This window comes from Aspergillus piperis, assembly GCF_003184755.1.
Source record: "Aspergillus piperis CBS 112811 unplaced genomic scaffold BO85scaffold_8, whole genome shotgun sequence".
NCBI lineage: Eukaryota > Fungi > Ascomycota > Eurotiomycetes > Eurotiales > Aspergillaceae > Aspergillus > Aspergillus piperis.
Window position 1 is genome coordinate 348334 of NW_020291598.1, and position 20665 is coordinate 368998.

The 20665-nt window shown below is 49.3% G+C and overlaps 5 protein-coding genes across 5 annotated transcripts; 4 read left to right on the forward strand and 1 right to left on the reverse strand.

The window, feature by feature from the left end:
* Nucleotides 1-6219: 6219 nt before the first annotated feature.
* Nucleotides 6220-8335, forward strand: BO85DRAFT_285502 (GSK family serine/threonine-protein kinase). Its single transcript, XM_025655236.1, has 7 exons — nucleotides 6220-6619; nucleotides 6712-6884; nucleotides 6951-7034; nucleotides 7158-7506; nucleotides 7561-7754; nucleotides 7808-8012; nucleotides 8078-8335. The coding sequence occupies exons 1-7, from the start codon at nucleotides 6574-6576 to the stop codon at nucleotides 8209-8211; spliced, it is 1185 nt and encodes a 394-aa protein (XP_025515774.1). The 5' UTR covers nucleotides 6220-6573; the 3' UTR covers nucleotides 8212-8335.
* A 451-nt stretch (nucleotides 8336-8786) lies between these two features.
* BO85DRAFT_285504 (uncharacterized protein) lies at nucleotides 8787-9460 on the forward strand. Its single transcript, XM_025655237.1, has one exon. The coding sequence runs from the start codon at nucleotides 8910-8912 to the stop codon at nucleotides 9348-9350; it is 441 nt and encodes a 146-aa protein (XP_025515775.1). The 5' UTR covers nucleotides 8787-8909; the 3' UTR covers nucleotides 9351-9460.
* Nucleotides 9461-9770: 310 nt separating this feature from the next.
* Nucleotides 9771-12855, forward strand: BO85DRAFT_459077 (NCBP1 family protein; the record flags this gene model as incomplete). The annotated part of the gene is made up of 7 exons (XM_025661627.1): nucleotides 9771-9816; nucleotides 9985-10076; nucleotides 10148-10254; nucleotides 10343-10610; nucleotides 10675-11621; nucleotides 11675-11856; nucleotides 11966-12855. 7 exons carry the CDS (start codon nucleotides 9771-9773, stop codon nucleotides 12853-12855), a joined length of 2532 nt encoding a protein of 843 aa, XP_025515776.1.
* A 363-nt stretch (nucleotides 12856-13218) lies between these two features.
* BO85DRAFT_396473 (sterol desaturase family protein) lies at nucleotides 13219-15081 on the reverse strand. The gene is made up of 2 exons (XM_025657000.1): nucleotides 14515-15081; nucleotides 13219-14414 (listed from the first exon to the last, which is right to left on the reverse strand). Exons 1-2 carry the CDS (start codon nucleotides 14781-14783, stop codon nucleotides 13625-13627), a joined length of 1059 nt encoding a protein of 352 aa, XP_025515777.1. The 5' UTR covers nucleotides 14784-15081; the 3' UTR covers nucleotides 13219-13624.
* Nucleotides 15082-16447: 1366 nt separating this feature from the next.
* Nucleotides 16448-19159, forward strand: rcoA (putative transcriptional repressor TupA/RocA; the record flags this gene model as incomplete). The annotated part of the gene is made up of 7 exons (XM_025664706.1): nucleotides 16448-16568; nucleotides 16808-16889; nucleotides 16959-17287; nucleotides 17360-17895; nucleotides 18004-18474; nucleotides 18542-18674; nucleotides 18746-19159. 7 exons carry the CDS (start codon nucleotides 16448-16450, stop codon nucleotides 18892-18894), a joined length of 1821 nt encoding a protein of 606 aa, XP_025515778.1. The 3' UTR covers nucleotides 18895-19159.
* Nucleotides 19160-20665: the final 1506 nt, after the last annotated feature.

Genomic DNA, 20665 nt, shown 5'->3' on the forward strand with positions numbered 1-20665 from the left:
TCATTATCAAATAGTAAACTATCATTGAGTCTGAACTAATTAAGAGCTCGGTAACTATCACTTGTGTCCCAGCAGGGCCCCTAGTCTGTTTCACGAAAATCACATCATGAACTATGGAGGGATATCTGAAGCAGTGGTAGAATTGACCATTTGGTGGCCAATGGTTGTTACATGAGCTGCCTCACCGAGACAGCAAAGCTGCAGTCACCTGAGAGTAACTCGGGGTTTAAAAAAAAGAAAAGAAAAGAAAGAAAATCACCAACAACTTGAGCCAGTTGAATGTGATCTGCTGACGCTGTGTGGCCCCCCGGCGATCCGCAGTAACCAAGCAGCATGCCTTTGAGCTGCCTGCCGACCGGGCCAAACTCTGAAAACGAGAGCCAAGGATCAGTGAATGAGGTAACCCACCTCATGATTGCAATGGCCCTAAAAGAAGAGCCCTACATATTAATAATGTTTCATGATTCGTAGGAACTGTTAGCCATGGTATTATTGCCTGTCTCCTCTTGTTGATGGGAATGGTATGTCGGATGGTATGCACAGTGGCAGGGTGAGGCTGTATCTAGTAGAGCCTAATCCAAAGCATATGAACAAAATTGCCTGCACCTGAATTTCACAAAGTCATGGTTCGGTAGATCTTTTTGTCGTATCGTTTCTTAACAATCACCTGACCCTTCGACTGTAAACAACTTATTTAGCTAGTCACGTTGGATTCAACTAGGCCTCATTATAGACAATTATCGATATCTTTTCGAGGCCTACGCAGCACTCCCAGACTCTCAACCTGCCAGTTTCTGTGGTGCACCAAGCGCACAAATACGCACAGGAGGATTTCTTATGTGCATCAATCAGTTTGGTCCTTTTTGAGGTACCATTGAGTCGATGTGGGGCAATTCTTATATGATACTTGTTAGTGTGAATGCCAGGTATTGTATCTGTATTTCGTAAACTTGAGGTACGTCAAGCATCAGCAGAGAGATAATCACATGTGGTATGTATGTTGTTGGGTACCTACTCCCAAGTACGTGCATGCTCAGCTTATATTTACACTCACTCACACACACACACACACACACACACACCTTCCAGCAAAGTTCAATGAGATGTATAGACTGTCTGCAGTGTCACCGGAGCTATAGACCGCATATAAACTACTTATGTATGTTTGATGCTAGATACGCAAAGAAAAAGAAAAAATAAATAAAGAAGAATGATGAACCCAACGGATGTGCGTGGTCTCGAATTCGGTTTGCAGGACAGCTACCGATTGCTCGACTAGTCTATTATCCTTCCTCTACATCCATTCTTCTCTTACAGCTCATGAGCGCAAGAGCCTAATGTCATTATGATTGACATTTTCTACTCTTTGTCAATATGCAACATACACTCTGACCTCGTCTTTAATTCGACGACACGCCTGGATGAGTTCCGAGTGGCTTACCCCGACGCCTCCGAACATTAGATTTTTCAAGCCCTTCCCTGTCTCAGCTTGGTATGTGGCTGCAATTAGTCCCTCATGTAAATCCAGTTGATGTAGATAAGGTGGCAAATGAGAAGGTTGTGGTTCAAGAATGGCATGCTCTCAATCTTAAGTAGGAGTTTTTCAAGTCGTGTTATCTGGGATCATGGTCTGCTGAGACCTACTGACTGTAGTAGCTGATACGCTTGCAAGTCTGCGCAGCAAGGGGTTTTCATAATCTCCCGTGCCGGTTCTCTCTGTAAGTGCTCTTGCTATTCTTACGCCCCAAAGTTCAGTGACGGTTAAGCTACTATTGAAACAAGTCAGAAAACAAATGCGAGAGATGTCCAATCATATCCAATTTCCAATCCCGACATGCCTCTGTGAGTCTCATAAGCAACCTACTTATGTTCATGTTTCTGAAGAAGCAGGCTGCAAGGATAGAGGAGGTAAGGGAGCTAGGACACGGCACAGAGCGTTTCTAGATAGTCCGACAACTGTTGTGTTGAGCCGATGAGTGAAAATCCATGTATGTCGGGCGGTCGTATACGATCGAGATGCATACATGCCAAGCCTTATAAAGCGGAATACTAAAAAGGAGAAATATGGAATATGGTATTGAGGGAAAAGCCAAATTCCAAAAGGCGGAGGATTTTGTCTCTTTGAGCTACCGGTGACAGCTAAACGTGTGAAACATGAGCTTCACATGATCGCCTTTACTATCAGAACTACAATGACCCTTGCTACTATATTAAGAAGCCCAACATTAGCTGCTCCTAGTAGTACTAAGTGGATAAATCATTAGTACCATATGCGCTTGCCCCAGTCATTGTGGGGTTGGCTGTAGAAGCGTCGTTTCTGATAGTTACTTAGTAGTGTAAGTCTGTTCTCATCCCGTGACTCTTTCTTTTTTCTGGATGATGTAAATTTGTGATATGTCATTCGCTTTCAATACGATAGATTTGTAACCCGACGAGAGTTTATTGCCGCTAAGCAACATGCTCATGCAAAGCGATAGCTGAGCTTACAAGAGACCGTTCGGATGAATGCAGAGTGGCAATTGCATCATGCAGTACGAATATATACAGTTAAGTACTTCTCGACGGAGTACTTCATTTTCGGTTGAGGCGCTGCAGGAAGTACGAATCTCAACGATGTAGTAAATAGACTACTAAGAATACTCAACGGCTACCAAGTATTGGTCTATTACTCAAGCGTGGACACGATGAGCATGGACCGCGAAAATGCACGTGGGCAAGGCATCGCCCACTGCATCCAGATCGTTTGCAGTATACTTTTCCTACTCCGTAGAACTTGAGCCAAGACTCTGAAACTCTACACATGCGTTATGCATTGGCCTATTTTTGACACTGGTCAGACATGATGCCCTTATGATCCCGTATTGAGATGGTGATTATTGCTACGTCATTGCAGTATTGACATAGGCTCAAGCATCCTTTGTTGCTGTACCTGTGGCGTCGGACATAAACAGTCGCATGGTGACATGTTTATGGCCAGTCTTCCCGAGAGGATTCCAAGCCGACCTCGAATCCGACCGCAGTAAGAGTAAAGAGTACAGCAGGAGTACATATGCAGCCGGCCCTGGTGAGCAGCCCACCCGCCCTCCAAATACGTTGAAGTCTAGATCCTGGTCAAATATGCGGCGACCGAATACACGCCCGCCTTCCTCCGCACTACTTATCCTACCTTTTAGCACTCTAGCACTTAACCCTAGTTTTCCGTCATTTTTCTTGGGTTGGGTGGCTTGATCTGTATTTACCATACGTATGCAATAGTACGGGTAGCCAATGAACGGGTTTCCAGTGAAAATCGCGGCTGGTCACTTGACACCCAGGGGCCAATGGCAGCACATGATGGCAGAACTACCCTGCCTGTCACCGGAACCGCCCAGTGGACCTTCTACCTCACGACCTACTTACTTTACTGTCCATGTCTGAAATCTTCATCGGGCTATGACATGGATGGGGAGGTACTAGTGATCCAGGCACCTCTTCTGTAGCTCGCCTTTGGCTTTCCCGATCGGCATTCTACGGGCCGCGGGAAGAAGTTCTGAGATGGTTTGAAAGGCCTGGATCCCTCCAAAGCCTAGAGCTAGTTGTAGCTAGCTATTGAGCTCAACGGATATGACTTTCAAGATACACTAGATACGCCCCTAAGGTCGATATAGGTTATCTCGTCCCCAGTTAGGGGGGAAAGATTGTTGAGGCGCGCGACTCACCGAGCACTAGAAGAGCGTTGGTTTCTCTTCCATCACTTACGTACAAACTCAGAAGTACCGCCGTGGTTGCTAGTTAGTTACGGAGATCTCCTGACCAACCCCTCCTTTCTCTACTGCAGGGACAAGGAAGATTTGGTCTTGCTGGTCTTGTTCTAGCCCACCCCCTGTAAAATGCGATGCCAGGAATGGTAGGAATCAAGGCCATTGATCCCGAGCGTGGTCTGCTTGCATTGGTGGGGGAGTTAACTACCCAACATAACTAACGAGAAACATTACTCTTGCGATCCAAGGGTGTTCGGGAATGGAGATGCACCACTCGCCCGTTTTTAAGCACCACTAGATAGTCAGATATTGAACGACAATATTAGTGCTAAATCTCGAACCCAAGCGCTCGGAGCCAAGGTCATATGCCCATTAGGAATGGGCCCCCATTCTCTCAATCCCAGCAGCAGCTGTCTTCCTCCCGCCCAATCTGGATGGTTCCACTTCAGGTCCGTCATCATTATTTTCGACCTACTGATCTGCTCAAGTTACAACTCTACCATCAGATGTAACTTGGTTTGATGATATTCGTGTTTTATCTACTGTATACTTCTGGGCCTACCGTTCCGTTTCATATTCGGCCTAGGAATGACGCCAGCCGCGGACCCAAAAATGCCTCCTTTTCTAATCTTGAAGTGGGACATATACCAATCAATTATTTCTCGATTGACAGGCAGGGGTGTGTCACTTGGTGGGGAGCGGAGCAAGAACAATTTCACTGTACAGGATATAGAATCTAGAAAGTGACCATCATACGTAGAAAACCTCATCAAATGTGTATATAGTGACATATCTTAGCGGCATCATCTAAGATGGGCAGAAGTAGCATCGCACCGCCTATCTACTAGCGGTACCCAGGTACCTTGCTTCCGGTAAGGGCAATAGCGTCATAGCCAGACGCAAAGACCTGGGGCAGAGAGCGGCCGATCCGGTATTGTATTGTATCAATACTTAGGTATACAGACTCATTATTTCCATTCATTACGCCGCTCTCTCTGTCTCTCATCTTTTTCCCTTTTCTACAATAGTTCCCTTAATTTTTGATTTTCCATTTTCTTTTATTCTGGCTATTTAATTTTCTTGCCCCTCCGGGGCCGAGCCCACAATATACCCTCATGCCTATGGAGTTTCATCATTAGCTACCAGTTGCCGTAATGGAATGGGATAATAAAAACAAGATAATTAAAAAATAAAATCAGATTAAAAATGAAGGAAATGGAGTAGAGTGCTAAGATACCTATAGCTTTATATGGGGTACTCTTGACTAGGCTGGTGGGTTATAGGTATAAGTGCTCTCCTTATTATTAGTCCAACTGGGGCATTATTGTTCGAACGGGAATACTACTATCTCTACTCGAGGACGAACGCTACTGTGTAAAGAATGGTTATTCTTATGCCGGCGGCCATAAACAGCAATCCCTCTGGTTCTCTGTACCAATAATCCCAACCGTCATCATCCACATCTCTGTTGCCTCTCCACACACTGCCATAGCTCCGTGCCCATCGGTTGTTACCCAGGCTTTCTTTCTTTCGGGAAAGGTAAAGTTACTAACTGCTGTAAGTTGAACCACTCCCGCCCCCCTCCTCCTCCCCTCCTCCTCCACCCCAAGCCAAACCCAAACGTTGCCTTCTGGGGCCTAACGGACTAGTAACAGACAGGGAGAGAACAGTAACAACTTAACCACATATTGAGACAGGCTGGTTTTTGATCGGATGCTAGTAATCTTCTCCCTCCTTTTGGTATTGGTATCTTCCTCCAAGAGTCAGAAAAGCGCCCGTGTGCTCCTGATTCATTGATTTCATTATTAGCATTATTACTTCTCTGAAAGAGAGGTCCCTCTCTTTTTTTTTCCCTCCCCCCCCCCTTTAACCTTTTTTTTTATTTTTATTCTACTTACTGGCCTCCCTGGTCAACTACGTCTATTACTATTCTTACTGATATCTCTTATTTGCCCGGAGTTGGCTCGTGTGTTCCTTGCCTTCTTCCTCTCCTCCCGGTGCTTTATTCCCGCGTTCCTGCAGCCCTCGCGTGTTCGGGCTTCGTCGTTCCATCAACGTCACCTGCTCAAGTCTCTCCTCTCTTACTATCCTCTCTTCCCACTTCCTTCTCCTCCGACCGACCATCCCTCCCTTTTGAGAGCCTGAGCTTTCTCTTACCTACACTTACTTATTTTACCCGCCTTTCCTTGAAATTCCACTGCCACACTTCTGCTGAGGCGTGAATTTCAATACCTACACTTTACACTCCTCCCTCCTCGAATCAGCTGCGGTTCGGTACTCTTTACTACTAAACTGCTACTTGCTACTGCTGCTGGTTCTTTCACACATAACTTCACTTTTTTCTCTTTTCTCTTTTCCTTTCTATTTTATTTTTTTCTCCTTCTCTTCGAGAAAACATTTGTTCCTTCTATCCAAACCCTCCTCCCCTCCACCACCCACCGCTGCCCACACCAACCCCCCCCTCCCTCATCTAAAGAAACCCGCTTCACAATCTTTGGGGCGTTGATTGCTCAGGTCTTGTGTCTGCAACTCTTGGCACGCTCCCCAAGTCCATTGGTCCCCTTGGTCTGAGCCTTCCCTTCTACGATTCGCCCGCCTGCTTCTCAACCTTTCATCTCACGCGCACCTCCACTCAACATCCACCGTTCGGATATTCCGCCCATCCAGAGCACCCCTCCCAACTAGTGCTCCACCGAGTACAGTCTGCCCAAAACGGACCTCACGCCTTACTTTTGCGTCCCTTCCCGACATCCGCTGTTGAAGTCCAGCCCTCCTTATTCTCGATAGCATCGCCCACGTTGCCGCCCGGTGTTGTCCCCACTAGCCGTCCGTGATGTCACAGAATAGACCTGGGGTCTTCTCGAGTCTGCGCATGGGTGGTAAGAGACGTGCCGTTCTTTACGCAATTGTTGCTGAGCCCATCTGCTGGACTCGATTGCTAACCTTTTCCTTCTTGTTTGCGATCATATAGAAGTCGTCCGCGAGAAAGTCCAGGATGGACTTACGGGAGAAACCAAGGAGATCTCCTATTCACAATGTAAAATCGTTGGCAATGGATCCTTTGGCGTCGTCTTCCAAACGAAGATGATGCCCAGCGGCGAAGATGCTGCAATCAAAAGGGTTCTCCAGGACAAACGGTTCAAGGTATGCTAGGCCACCAATGCTCGTCATCGCCTACCCGGTCGCTAACAGTACCCCCCTCCCCCTCAGAATCGTGAACTTCAGATCATGCGGATCGTGCGCCACCCGAATATCGTAGAACTCAAGGCATTTTACTACTCTAACGGAGAAAGGGTATGTCGCTCTCTTTTTCAACACCGCTTGCCTTCCTCTTGCTTCCCCTCAGTTCATGCTGCAACCCGTCTTACTCGTCCTTTTACCTACTTGTCTGCTGACCATGCCATGGAAACATCATAGAAAGACGAAGTGTACTTGAACCTCGTCCTCGAATATGTACCAGAGACGGTGTATCGGGCCTCGCGTTATTTCAACAAGTTGAAGACAACCATGCCGATGCTGGAAGTCAAGCTCTACATCTACCAACTTTTCCGTTCTCTGGCCTACATTCACTCGCAGGGAATCTGCCATCGTGACATCAAACCTCAAAATCTGCTGCTCGACCCGAACACCGGTATTCTGAAGCTGTGTGACTTTGGATCCGCCAAGATTCTTGTCGAGAATGAGCCTAATGTTTCATACATTTGCTCCCGCTACTACCGCGCACCTGAGTTGATTTTCGGCGCAACAAACTACACCACGAAAATTGGTATTTCTCTCAAATTCAACCCAGGGGCTCTGCGTATGTACTAATATACATCAGACGTATGGTCTACTGGTTGCGTGATGGCCGAGTTGATGCTAGGACAACCACTCTTCCCAGGAGAATCCGGAATCGACCAGCTCGTGGAGATCATCAAGGTCCTGGGCACCCCGACGCGGGAGCAGATTCGCACCATGAACCCGAACTACATGGAACACAAGTTCCCGCAGATCAAGCCACACCCCTTCAATAAGGTAGGATCCCTTAGCGGAAACAATTTCGAGCGAAAAATGCTGATGTCCATCAGGTCTTCCGGAGGGCCCCCCATGAGGCCATCGATTTAATCTCCGCCCTGCTGGAATACACACCGACGCAACGTCTGTCAGCAATTGAAGCGATGTGCCATCCATTCTTCGACGAACTTCGGGATCCTAACACCCGGTTGCCCGACTCGCGGCACCCGAACGGCTCCACGAGGGAGCTCCCTAATCTGTTCGACTTCTCCAGGCATGGTCGGTCTCTTTGAAAACCACTTGTATTGGTTGCCCCCCATACTGACGACTTGACACTGTCATAGAACTTTCTATCGCGCCCGCAATGAACAGCCGGCTGATTCCCCCTCATGCACGTCCTGCACTTGAGGCTCGCGGGTTAGATATCACCAACTTCAAGCCTCTTACGAAGGAAGAAATGATAGCGCGTCTTGACTGAGTCAACTCGTGCAAATCTGACGAACTACACGCCCTTACGTGTGCAAACATATTTGCACCTGATTGCGGAAATTTGATGTCATGCCCTACGAGCTTATCTTCATGCATCAGGCGGTTCTTGAACTGGGAAAGGTTTATTCGAATCTGTAGACCTAATCCATAGGCTGGGGCATCCGGGAGCTGGCTTCTGTATGGCAGAATACTGAAAGACAGGGTGAAACGTGAGCATGAGCAGGAGAAAGGAAGTTAATGGAAGAAAACAAAACAAGATATTACCAAAAAAAAAAAGGGAAAGGGAAAAAAAGCAATGAAAAGAATAAGAAAGGTTTCCATGGAGAGGGAGAGGGAGATAGGTATGCCGGGATCTCTGGGAAACTAGATGGAGCAGAGGGAATTGTGACTCTTGACGACCACAAAAAGTTCTTAAGAGTGGGAGGTTTTAGTGGATCATGACCGTTTCACGCAAAGGGGTTGACGGGATGGTATAGCCTGGAGTTACTGAGGTGTCTGAGACAGCTCTTGGGAGGTTAAAAAGTGATACCCTTATTGCGTGAGTCTGCCTTCCGGGATCAAGTCTGCATAGCTTCATATCTCGATCGAACGGGCTCTGTTCACAAATTGCCGCAAGTTTATTCACAAGGGCGGAAAGATGAATATCCTACAAATGCGTCAGATATCTTTGAGGATTTCTTTGTTTGGATGCGCCATACCGTGTGCCTGTCAGTGTGCTTGAATATAGGTATTGGAGGTCTTCTTTCCCGACTTGCCGCGCTAGAAGCCCCGTTCATGCTGTTTTGCTGTGAATTTATATCTCTTTGTCTCCGTTCTCATATTCTCGTGGTTCCTCCCTCTTACCTCTACCCTCACCTCTCCAGTCCGCCCCCTTTCCTCTTTTCTAAGCCTCATACACTTGGCGTCGACGGCCATGAAGCTATCCAGACGATTCACCTATTTACCTGCTTGCTGCTGTTCTTAGTCGTTTATCCTAGAGGCCCCAAAGAACATTGCCTGGATACTCTCGTTCTCGTACTGTGTATAACCACAGCATTCTGTATCTTCTCTTCGTTTGATTTTCTTCTGGCTTGCATGCTTGCAGTTTTCTATGGGTTACAAGTATGCTCTTGTGTTTTACTGGGGTAGCATATACGCGTATGGGTATTACTTGATTTCAAATGTTCTTCAGCCACCGTAGCTGTGACATAGATGACACAGCTTGAACCTTCTTATTAAGTAGTATGTATCAAATAGTAGTAGTTGAGTCCTCGCTGAACGCAGCACAATTTCCACGGCTCCACTGGAGCTCTGGTTGTGAAGACAGAAGAAACATGGTTAGATAATCAGCGGGACGGAGGATCCCGAGTCCCGATCAGCAGCTGAGCACTATTGATGTTTTGCTTCTTAGACACATGCCCTTCCTATCGCGACGGCATTACCGATATAGAGCTCCTCGCTGCTGCCGCCCTTAGAAGCTGTGCTGTCTACAGCTTGGCTTGGCTCTTTATTCTACCCAGAAGCAGTCGTTGCGCGAGACATTTCGTGTGGACATAAGGCCCGCTAGCGATGGCCGACTACGAACGCCGACCTCATGGCCCCAGGGGTGGTGGGCGTAAGAGGCGCTACAGAGGTCAGTAAACATGCAATTCCGCTGTGGTCGAGTCCTTGGCTGCAATTGCTTGCTTGCCAATTGCTACCATGCCCCCAGACCCCGCCTTTGATTTCTAGCTGGAGCTTCTCTCGTGGCCACTCTCCATTAACAATTTCTTGGGATATGCAGAAGATGATGACTATGACCGCCGCCAGAGGCGTCGATACGAGGAACCGCTTATTGTCAAGGTCCGGAGGCAATTGCTTACGATCGCTGAATCTGTACGAATACCCTCTTCCAAAAACTCGATCAAGTGTGGCAAGTGCCGGCACTCACTGCGAACGTTCTTTAGGCTGCCAGACGAGCAGAAGACGACGCTGTGAGCATCGCAAAAAGTGTGGCGGATAACTACGAAGATCAGGAGTTTAGGAACTCCTTTGTCGACATTGCGCTTGACCTGTATGGCTTGCATGACTTGGCTGCCCCCCCTTTTGGCCTGTTTGAACCCCCGCCGAGCTTGGAGCTGACGGTGTTGCTATTATACTAGTGTTTTGGAGCAGCCGCTAAAGATCCCCTTCGTCGCCGCGACCGTTCTCATCGCAAATTTCCAGAAATCCGAGCTCGTGTCCGACGTTCTCAGTAGGTCAGGCGTGTGCTTGCAGAAGTACATTGACGCTGGCGCGTGGCGCGAGGTTAAGCTTCTTCTGCGGTTCCTGGGGTGTCTCCAATGTGTCTTCGAAGGGGATGGCATCTTCCCGGTACTGGAGGAGCTCTTTGCGCGCGCTGTCGACCTTCAAACAGCATCCTCGGAAGATGTAAGCGACGCCGATAAACCGAAAGTCCGAAAGGGTCGCAGGTTCGCTAACGATGCGCATACAGTTGATCGGTCTGGAGCTGGTGAAAATTATCCTTTTCACCATTCCCTACATAATGGCCTCCCCAGCAGCCGGTTTCGAGTCCCAGGCCACCGCACTTCTGGAGAAGACCGATATTATTGCTTCCACCCCTCATACTCTTGTGGACCTGGTTAATCCATTCGGCCTTGAGAACGGCAAGCCAATTGCTACGCCAAGCGTTATCAGCCTACTCCAGAATCAATTACAAAAAGAGTCCGGCCGGGGCTGGGAGCTCGCGTGTCTTCCTAGGCCATGGAGAGGAGCGCTAGAGGCATTGAATGCACAAGAGCCCGAGGAAGCACAAGAGGGGCAAGAATCGCAAGAAAATGGCGCAGAGCCGAAGACTTATGAAAACGAGCCAAAGCATGCATTCCCTCAGATCACCGTTCCGAGTCCGGTGAAGAATGGAACAAGGGCAATTTTCCCTGAGGCGTACCTTTCCGTGTACGCTAATCAAGACATGGAAACAGTCCCTCCTACTTCAGATATCGCATCTTCCTTGATGCGTGATGCCCTTGTCGACACCATCAACATTCTTGATTTCAACCGCATTGCGACGGCGAAGTTCTTGATTGATGTCGACTGCTATTTTACTCCACATACCTTCGTGAAGCGGGCGACTCCTTTTGATAGGCTGCGCGATCTACCGGGAGACATCAATCTCTGGAAACCCGAGGATGTTGCTGTGGACGCCGTGTTTTCTCAACTATTCCAGCTGCCGTCTCCCGAGCACAAACTGGTTTACTACCACTCGGTTCTCACGGAGTGCTGTAAGATAGCCCCGGCCGCTATCGCACCGAGCTTAGGACGTGCAATCCGTTTCTTGTATCGCAGCCTAGAGACAATGGATTTGGATCTAAGCCATCGATTCTTGGATTGGTTCTCTCATCACCTGAGCAACTTTGGGTTCACTTGGAAATGGAGTGAATGGTAAGGCTCATGAGCAGGCAGAATGCATTGCAGATCGGCTAACAATGGCTCAGGATTGATGACTTGGAGCTGCCTCTCGTTCACCCCCGGATGGCCTTTATTAACGGCGCCCTTGACAAGGAGATCCGGCTGAGCTTTGCACAGCGTATCAGGGGCACTCTCCCTGACCCATACCAAGACTTGATCACGGAAGGAAAAGAGAAAGACACTCCCGATTTCAAGTACTCGTCTGATAGTAAGTTTTTCCCTTCCGTCGCTTTAAGTCCACTCTTCCCAGTCACTCCTATTTACAAACTTGACTTTGGCTGGGATTCAAAACGATTGGCTAATTATGTTTCGTTCAGCTACTCCGTATGCGAATGAAGGCAGAGAAATCATGCAACTGGTCCGTAAGAAGGCTAGCGACGAGGAGATCCAGCCTTTTATCAACGCAATTGAAGAGCAAGCCAGATCTCTCGGTGTCGAAGACCCGCTGCTGCCTTCAACTGATGCCTTCGTTACGGCCATCTGCTTTGTTGGCTCCAAGTCTCTGTCTCATGTACTGTCCTGCATTGAACGGAACAAGGAACGACTCCTGGCCATCGGACCCCAGTCTGCACAGGCGAGGCGCCAGATTATAACCTCCGTCATGGAGTATTGGGTCGACCAGCCCGGCGTCGGAATCAACATCATTGACAAGCTTCTCAACTACACCATCTTGACCCCACTGTCAGTCATTGAATGGGCGTTGGTGGACAAGCTAGAGGCAGGAACCGTTCTTGCCAAGTCCCACATCTTCGAGATGATCTCCGCCACTGTTGGAAAGGTCACCAACCGCCTGCGCCAAATTGTTGCCGCACGTACTCAGCCGGGTCTTTACGAGCCGCAGCTCAGTGTCCTCGATGAGACGCTCAGTCGCGAGAAGGTTGATATGCAATCTCTTTTCAAGGTCATTGAAGACTCCATCGTATCAGTGGCCGGCGGAAGCAACGACGAGCAGATGGAAAGAGGAGACGGAAGTGGAAACTTGCCCGAGGATGAAATCATCCGGCAATGGGGCCAGCGCTGGCTCAGAGTGTTCCGCAGGAAGGCCGGCGTCGAGGAATCTTTCATTGCGGACGCCATGGCCACGGCTACTCCTGTCGGCACGGTCGCTCCCCCTCCGGCCCCGGAAGAGACTGGCGCTTCGGAAAGTATCCCCGCAGATGGGGAAATGGATATCGCTGAAGCCGATGCGAGCGTGGACATCGAATGAGCGTGGAAGCTTTGATTAGGTCGTAATCGGATCAGATATACTTGGAGGAGACCTTCAATCTTCAACTCCAGGATTTCTTTCCATTTTCCTCTTCGCTCTTCTGTATACATACATAAGTTAGGTTGTGGCACTTGTTTTATCTCGACCAATTTCAGCGGGTGAGGGCGTTCAAACTAAAAATCAAAAAGAGTCTAATATAACCACTAAAGAGGAGAAAAGAAAAATCAAGGAATTGTTTTAGTTCACTGAATCTTCTTATGATGTTCTGCTAACACGAGTTTCTTGGGAGTATTTTCCTGCTGTCTTCGTCAAAACTAAGAGGTGTTGTATCTACACCTATACATACATACAAGGATATATATTGTTAACGTAATGCAGTGAATTTTTAGATTAAAATGTAATGTTGAAATCTCCGCTCCCCTTTCCGTTGATCGATCATATATATGTACAAAGCAAAAAGAAAACAAGAAATAAACGAACCAAACAGACAACTGGCCGGTACGGTTCCGGTGTTCCTTCACAAGCAGGGCATAACCAGTGACTCGAGGTTGAATTAATATACACGTCTATAAAGGGGGCTGGAACAATTAATATACTAGGATCCGTGTTATACAAGACGTAGTCAGGGCGGCGTAGCGTGAGAAGGTCGAAAAATAGGGAGAAGCCATGAACTCATTATGTGAAGTCTGGGCCCGGGAAACAGAGATGATCTCCATGGACCTGTGAGGTTGAGAACAGATCCCTTAGTGACTGGTCATGATTCCCACATTCACAGGTTCTTCTTGGTCTGAGAATCAGCCAGGTACGCCCGGTCATCGTCGCCTTCGACATCCTTGAGAATGGTTTCCATCTCCTTGGTCTGTCGCTTCCACTCCTCCTCGCCATTCTTTGTGTCGCGGCGGAAGAGCTCCTCGTTGGGCTTGCGATAGCTACCGCCCAGACGATCCCAGAGGGTTGTGAACTGGCCATAATTGTAGTTGAAGTACAGGTGGTGCATGGTGTGGCAGGCCGCTCCGTTGATCACTGGGCTGTTGGCAACGTACTCGCCGTCGTGAATCAGCACGGTCCAGAGGTTGATGAACCCGAAGAGGAAGACGTAGGCCAGCTTCTGAAGTGGGAAGATGAACGGGAATACGTGGTAGGGGACACTCTGCGACCAGCCGTCAAGCGGGTGAAAGGCGTGGGAGGCGAAGGGACTAGGCATAATCCACTTGTGGTGAGGCTTGTGCAAGGTCTTATAAATAAGCGGGTGGTGCAGGCCGCGGTGAATCCAGTAGATGCAGAGGTCGGTGAACATGATGAAGAGCGGGAATTGCAAGATACTGTAGTAGGGGAATGGCTCTTCGGAGAAGGTATCATAGAGCTTGGCGTAGCCACGGACTTCGGCAACCAGAAAAGGGGCAGTCAACAAGGACATAACCGGCATCGAGCGCATAGTCTGGGCGATTTCCATAGGAATTTGGTTCTTGAGGTACTTAGGGTGGTGAACGGTGGTCTTATCCCAGATGAAGATGTAGGAAAGGCTTGCGGAAATGAAGTAGACGATGATACCGAAAATCCTGATCAAGGCGCACATAATGCGCCCACACAGTTAGCCAAAGGGAAGATTGGGAGGTGGGGGGGAACGAAGACCCGAGAAAAGAAGGCAAGTGCACATACCAGACGATCAAGAAGAAAGAAAGGAACTGACGATAAATATTGTTCCTTGGCCAGGCGCTCAAGTAGGCAAACTTGGAAGGCTCCAAGTAAATCAATTGAGTAGCCGGTTCGTAGACAAAGGGCTGGGTTGCGCCAAAGAACGACAGGGTGCTGTTGGTGACGGTAGTGAAGCCAGGGAGCGAGGCGGATGAGGCGAGAGATAGAGGGAGAAGAGAGGCGTAGAGGCGATCACCAATGAAGGTGTCCCAGATTTCGAGGGCGATATCCATGATGCCCGGATTTGAGCGTGTGAGAATACAATATTATAAGGGTGGTAGGCGGAACAAGGTGTTGAGAAATCGGGGGAGAGTTCGGATGGTTCGCGGAGGAGGAAAGGGGGAAGGAGGTTAAAAAATGATTGAAGTGCCAGCCAGTAGTGGTTGTTGGTAAGTACTACTTTTTAGGGTTGGGCAATTTGGGCGGGGGGTTAAGGGGGGGAAAGGAAAGAATGTAAAATTGGCGAGGAGAAGAAGAATAGTTGGAAGAAAGGAAGGGGTAAAGAAGATGAGAAGAAGAAGAAGATGAAGAAGTTAAGTAATATAATTTGCAGAATGGCACTCATCTGCGATTTGGTGGAGGAGGAGCCTATCAGATGGCCGTGAGGATCACACCAGGCGGAACGAGGCCTGCCGTTCCGTCTGATTTGTTGTGGAAGGTGGAGATGGTCTACTACTGAATAATGTATAGTTGTCTACATCTAACTAATTAAAGTGATTAGATCTATAATATAAGTAAACTGTAGAGTGTTCTATCAGCGACTTAAGTGGAATTCTTGAATTGTACTAGGTAGTAGTTTTTTGTGTTCCTTATCCCCTTCCCAAGGAAAATACAACCGCAGAAGGGAAAAAGGAAAAAAAAATAAGGGTTCCAACGTGTATTTCCAGTTGGGGAGTTAAACTACATCCGCAATTCCGGCCGATCTGATAAGGTCACGGGATGATATGGTTTAGTAACGTATGTGCAAGTTGCACACATTCTGTATTGTTGCAGTATTGCGGCGGCTATGGCTGCATTTAGGTGAGAAGTCTATGTTCAATACGGTCACACTTAAGCGCCGTACCTTCTTTCCAGCCTCGCCATTGAGTCAGTTAGCTTTATTCCGAGGAAATAGTGGGAACTAGAGTGTCAATTGTGAGTATTTCCAGACCTATAACTACGAAACAAATAGGAGTATAGATTTATACCTTGAAAGGTTACTTTTAATGTGATATACAGTATGTACGAAGTAGACTATACTTCAATGTCTGGCCTACTTGGGACTCGCTTCGGGCGGCAAAGCGGGCACGTCCATTGGGCGGTGGTGGTTCTCCGGACCCGGAACAGCCGAGCGTGACCCGGAGGAACCTTACCTAAGAAAGACTAACGAACTCGAACCTGAACTGAACGGACCTTCAACTGTCACTTCATCTCGCTCTCCTCCTCCTTCAGCCTCAGCTTTTGCTCCTCCACCCCCCTCTTCCCTTGTCGTCCCTTTATCGTCTCGCCTTTCATCCATCGTCCGCCCCGGATCGTCGTCCACGCGCAATTCTCCCCATTCAACATACTTCCCCCCATTTCCTTCTACTGTTTTCCCCTTTCCGACCACGTTGCCGCGCCGAGTCCTCAGGGGCGCGCTGTGATGCGGCTGCGGTGATCGATTTCCTCACACCAGTCTCTGTCGCCTAACAGCGACTCCCGTCGCCCATATCTTCTTCTTTTTTCCCGGAGTCGCGGATTACTCTTGCCGTTGAACTACTTATCCCTTCGGTCGACCACCAACCATTCCCCCCCCACCACAACCACTGACTTTCCGCCTAAGCGACTTTTCGTTCCTACGTCTCGTTGTTCGGATTGTCCACCCCTCTATTGTTGCCCAAGCGAACACGGGATAATAACAACACAAACATTTCGCGCTATGTATAATACTCATCGCGGAATGGTTCCGGCTCCCAACTCCCGTCTGACGGAGTTGTTGGACCAACTGCGCCAGGAATTCGAGAATCAGTCTCGAAGCACTGGCGAGTTTGAACATCAGCGTATGTTTGTTATTTCCTTGGTCCTCTGTGCTATTTGGATTGGCTTTGCGACGAGAATTTTGCTTGTCACGGCGCGTTTCCGTCGGGTTTCACCTTGTGGCGCAGGTCAGCGGCGTACGGGTGAACTCCGGAGTTTTAATGCAATGGAGAGCATCTTGTGTCGCCCAGAGTTATTATTGTTATTGTCATCTTCCCCCCTTTGGTGTATTCTGCTGACGCTTGGTTTCTACCACCCCTAGTAACCGGGCAGCTTCAAGAGATGGAGATGATCCGCCAGAAGGTCTATCAACTGGAACAGGCACAACTTAAGATGAAACAAGAGTACGTTACTTGGCCTGCGGCGGCTCATCCTACCCCATCGCCGTACTAACGCCTTATCCATCATTGTAGTTACGAAGCAGAGATTCGGGTGCTGCGACACGAGCTTGAATCGCGTGGTGTTCAGCCCGTGTCATCTCACATTACCGGCCCGGCCCAGCACGCTGGACCTTCTCAGGCCCCGCCACCGGCCCTGGGTCACGGCCCTAGCAATCTGTTTGGTGGCATCATGACCAACCAAGGAGGTAGTGGCCCCGGTCTTCCAGTTGCCCCTCCCCCTCCCCAGGATCAGCAGCCTCCCCAGCATACCCTTCAACAGCCTGCTGCCGCGGCCCAGCAAGGAGCGCCGCAACCACCGCAGAGCTCTTTTGGAGGATATCAGCCTGGTGCTGCTGTGAACGGTATGTTATGACTATGTTTGAAAGACAGATTGCCTGACCTCTGACATTGTGATCGCCTCGATCTCTAAACAGGCTATGGACCTCCCCCTCCTCCTGCTGCCTCCCCCGGCCCTGGCAAGCGGCCCCGTGCTCCTCCCGGTCCGGCCACTCCTCAACAGACCCACCAGCTGGCCTACACATCTGATCCCCGTGTCTCCTCGCCGCAATTGGCCCGCCCAACGCCTCCTAGCCAGGCTCTCGTGCGAGATCGCCCGGGAAACATGCTGGCCAACTGGAATCCTGACGATCTGCCGGCGTCACAGAAGCGAGAGGGTGCCGATTGGTACGCCGTGTTCAATCCCGAGGTGCAGCGCGTGCTGGATGTGGAACTTGTTCATCACCTTGTCCACGACAGCGTTGTGTGCTGTGTTCGTTTCAGCCGTGACGGCAAGTACCTTGCGACCGGCTGCAATCGCTCTGCGCAGATCTTCGATGTGACCACGGGTCAGAACGTTGCGACGCTGCAGGATGAGAATGTGGACAAGAACGGCGACCTTTACATCCGCAGCGTCTGCTTCAGCCCTGACGGCAAGTATCTTGCGACTGGCGCAGAAGACAAGCAGATTCGGGTACGTGGTCCTGCTTTAACATCACTAGTATTATTGATGGCCGCTTTGGTGCGCTGTTATTCGAATGATTTCGCAGCTAACCCTTTTTCCTTCTTTTCTTACCGTTAGGTTTGGGACATCAATGCCCGGACGATCAAGCATATCTTTACCGGTCACGAGCAGGATATCTACTCTCTTGACTTCGCTGGCAATGGTCGGTACATTGCGTCCGGTAGTGGAGACAAGACTGTTCGCCTTTGGGATATCCTGGATGGCAAGTTGGTCTACACCCTGAGCATCGAAGACGGTGTGACCACCGTGGCTATGTCCCCAGATGGTCACTACGTCGCCGCAGGCTCTCTCGATAAGAGTGTGCGTGTTTGGGATACCACTACCGGCTACCTTGTGGAACGGTTGGAGAGCCCCGATGGACACAAGGACAGCGTGTACTCGGTTGCCTTCGCCCCCAACGGCCGGGACCTCGTCAGTGGTAGTCTGGACAAGACCATCAAACTTTGGGAGCTCAACGTGCCCCGTGGCGCCTACCCCGGAAGCGGAGTTAAGGGTGGTAAATGCGTCCGCACTTTTGAAGGTCACAAGGTAAATGCATACTCTCCGTTAGCAAAAGGCCAATACTCGTTTCGTGGTTGCTGACCTCATGGATTAGGACTTTGTGCTCAGCGTCTGCCTGACTCCCGACGGACATTGGGTCATGAGTGGTTCTAAAGACCGGGGCGTTCAATTCTGGGACCCCATCACCGGAAATGCGCAGATGATGCTCCAGGGACACAAGAACTCAGGTGCGTACCTAAACCCTCCGAGCACTATGTCTCTTGCCAGGTGATCTTGGCTTTTGCTAACTCAGTAACAGTCATCTCCGTGGCGCCCAGCCCTACTAATAACCTGTTTGCCACTGGTAGTGGTGACATGCGGGCAAGAATCTGGAGGTACGTTCCTACTGGCCTACAAGGCGTTCATCATCGTCCTGGTGGCTTTCTGTTTTCTTCTTCTCTATCATGAACATTGTTGACAAGGTCGCTCCGAACAGATACTCTACCTACACTGGACGGTGATGAGAATGATTTGGGAAAGCTCTGGCGCAATTATGGAATCATGTTTCTTCTTTTCGAATCTCCCGTTTCCTATTTTGTCTGCGTGCCGCGTCTTGTTCGACGTCACTACCGGGATTTGCGTTGCAAAAGGCCAATCGCTTTATTGTCACAACTCCTTGCACGGGGAAGTGACCCTGGGGTTGTTTTTTTCTTTTCCAAAGGAGACGAAATGCTACAAGCGAAGCGAAACAAAAAAAAGAGGAAGAAAACGAAGCACGATAAAAAGGCTGTACTGGTAGTAATTTTGCGCTGATTACGTGGTTGTGAATTTATTCTGAGGAAGCTGAATGCAATTGTCACGAGAGCAGTGTGATGATCGGTAGGGGTGCAGGCGCTTCCTTAGCGGTTGCCATCGCGCAGAGATGACGACAATCCAGAGGGCTTGTTGACTGCGGCATCAAGTAGTCGGCTGAAAGACTAGTCACCCTCCCCGTTCTTCAGTTAACTTCATAGTCCGTACGATTGACCGGCGACAACAAAGTAGACATCGGAGAGCACAGGGATGTGCTCCGTCGGTTACCTATCCCCGTAAGATCACCCTTCAATCGAGATATCTGCAGCCCCCGTGACGGGCACCTGCACGTTGCGGGGGGGGTGAGTTCAGTAGTCGGCACCACTATTCGGTCACCGTGCGTATGAATGCATACCCATAGATCTATACCTGTATTGGGCATCCAGAAAAAAAGGACCGGCAGCGCCGTCACTAAGGGGCATAGGCTGCCATGCAGTTTCTCGGGGTTGAACTAGCATCAGTAGTAGATGCAGGTTGTTGAGTTGGTCACGGACCTATGTCCTCACATTATGAATGACTGCAGTAGCGGCGTACATGGCAGTGGACATACATAACTAGAATATATAAACTCCGTGGTCCGTAGGGAATCCACTCGGTGATCTATGGGTCTAAAGCGAGATCGATACCTGCCTAGTTGGCTAGGTCCACGGACTTTTCCGGGAAGGCTAAACACAGCAGGTGCACCGGACTTTAAGGCATTGGCGTAGCCGCCGCCACTAAAGGGAAATCACAGGCTTCCGTCATGAGCTAAATGGAGTTCAGTTTTGAGATGTGGCAAGGATCTCTGGGTCTGTGTCAACCACAAAGACATGGAATTCGATTGGCAAACATCAAGACGATCAGATCAGCACAGAAAAACTCTTGTACATACTATACTGCATTGTGAATAGTAACAGCTTGTAAGTGTTCCGATCAAAATGGTGCATCGCCATGGTCATGCTCTGCCTGTGTAACTCATTGTCTTGCGCACATACGGCACAATTCCCTTAGAGGCAGTGAGTGCGAGGTGTGGATTCGGCATGACTTCAGTGGTTTAAGGGCAAGCAAGACATCCCGGACAGTATTCGGTTAAAGTCACGATCAACCAGGGCTGTACTCCATCGTCCTCAGTGTAGGAGTAGTAGAGTACGTAGTTGGTTGGAGAACAAGTGGGGGGAGGAGCTCTGGATGGTCTGCCTGCGGATGACGATCCTCCAACTATATGGATCCTCCCTGTGGGCTTTTTTGAGACTGCTCCCACTCGCAGTGTTCGTCGAAATCGACATAAACGAGGCTCGGTAAGGGCCCCCGGAGAAAGGCCACTCATTGCCTAGGCTATGCCCGCGGTGTGATGGGAACTGGCATGCTGCATTGGCATGAGACAACCCAGCAGGTGAGATTAGTTATA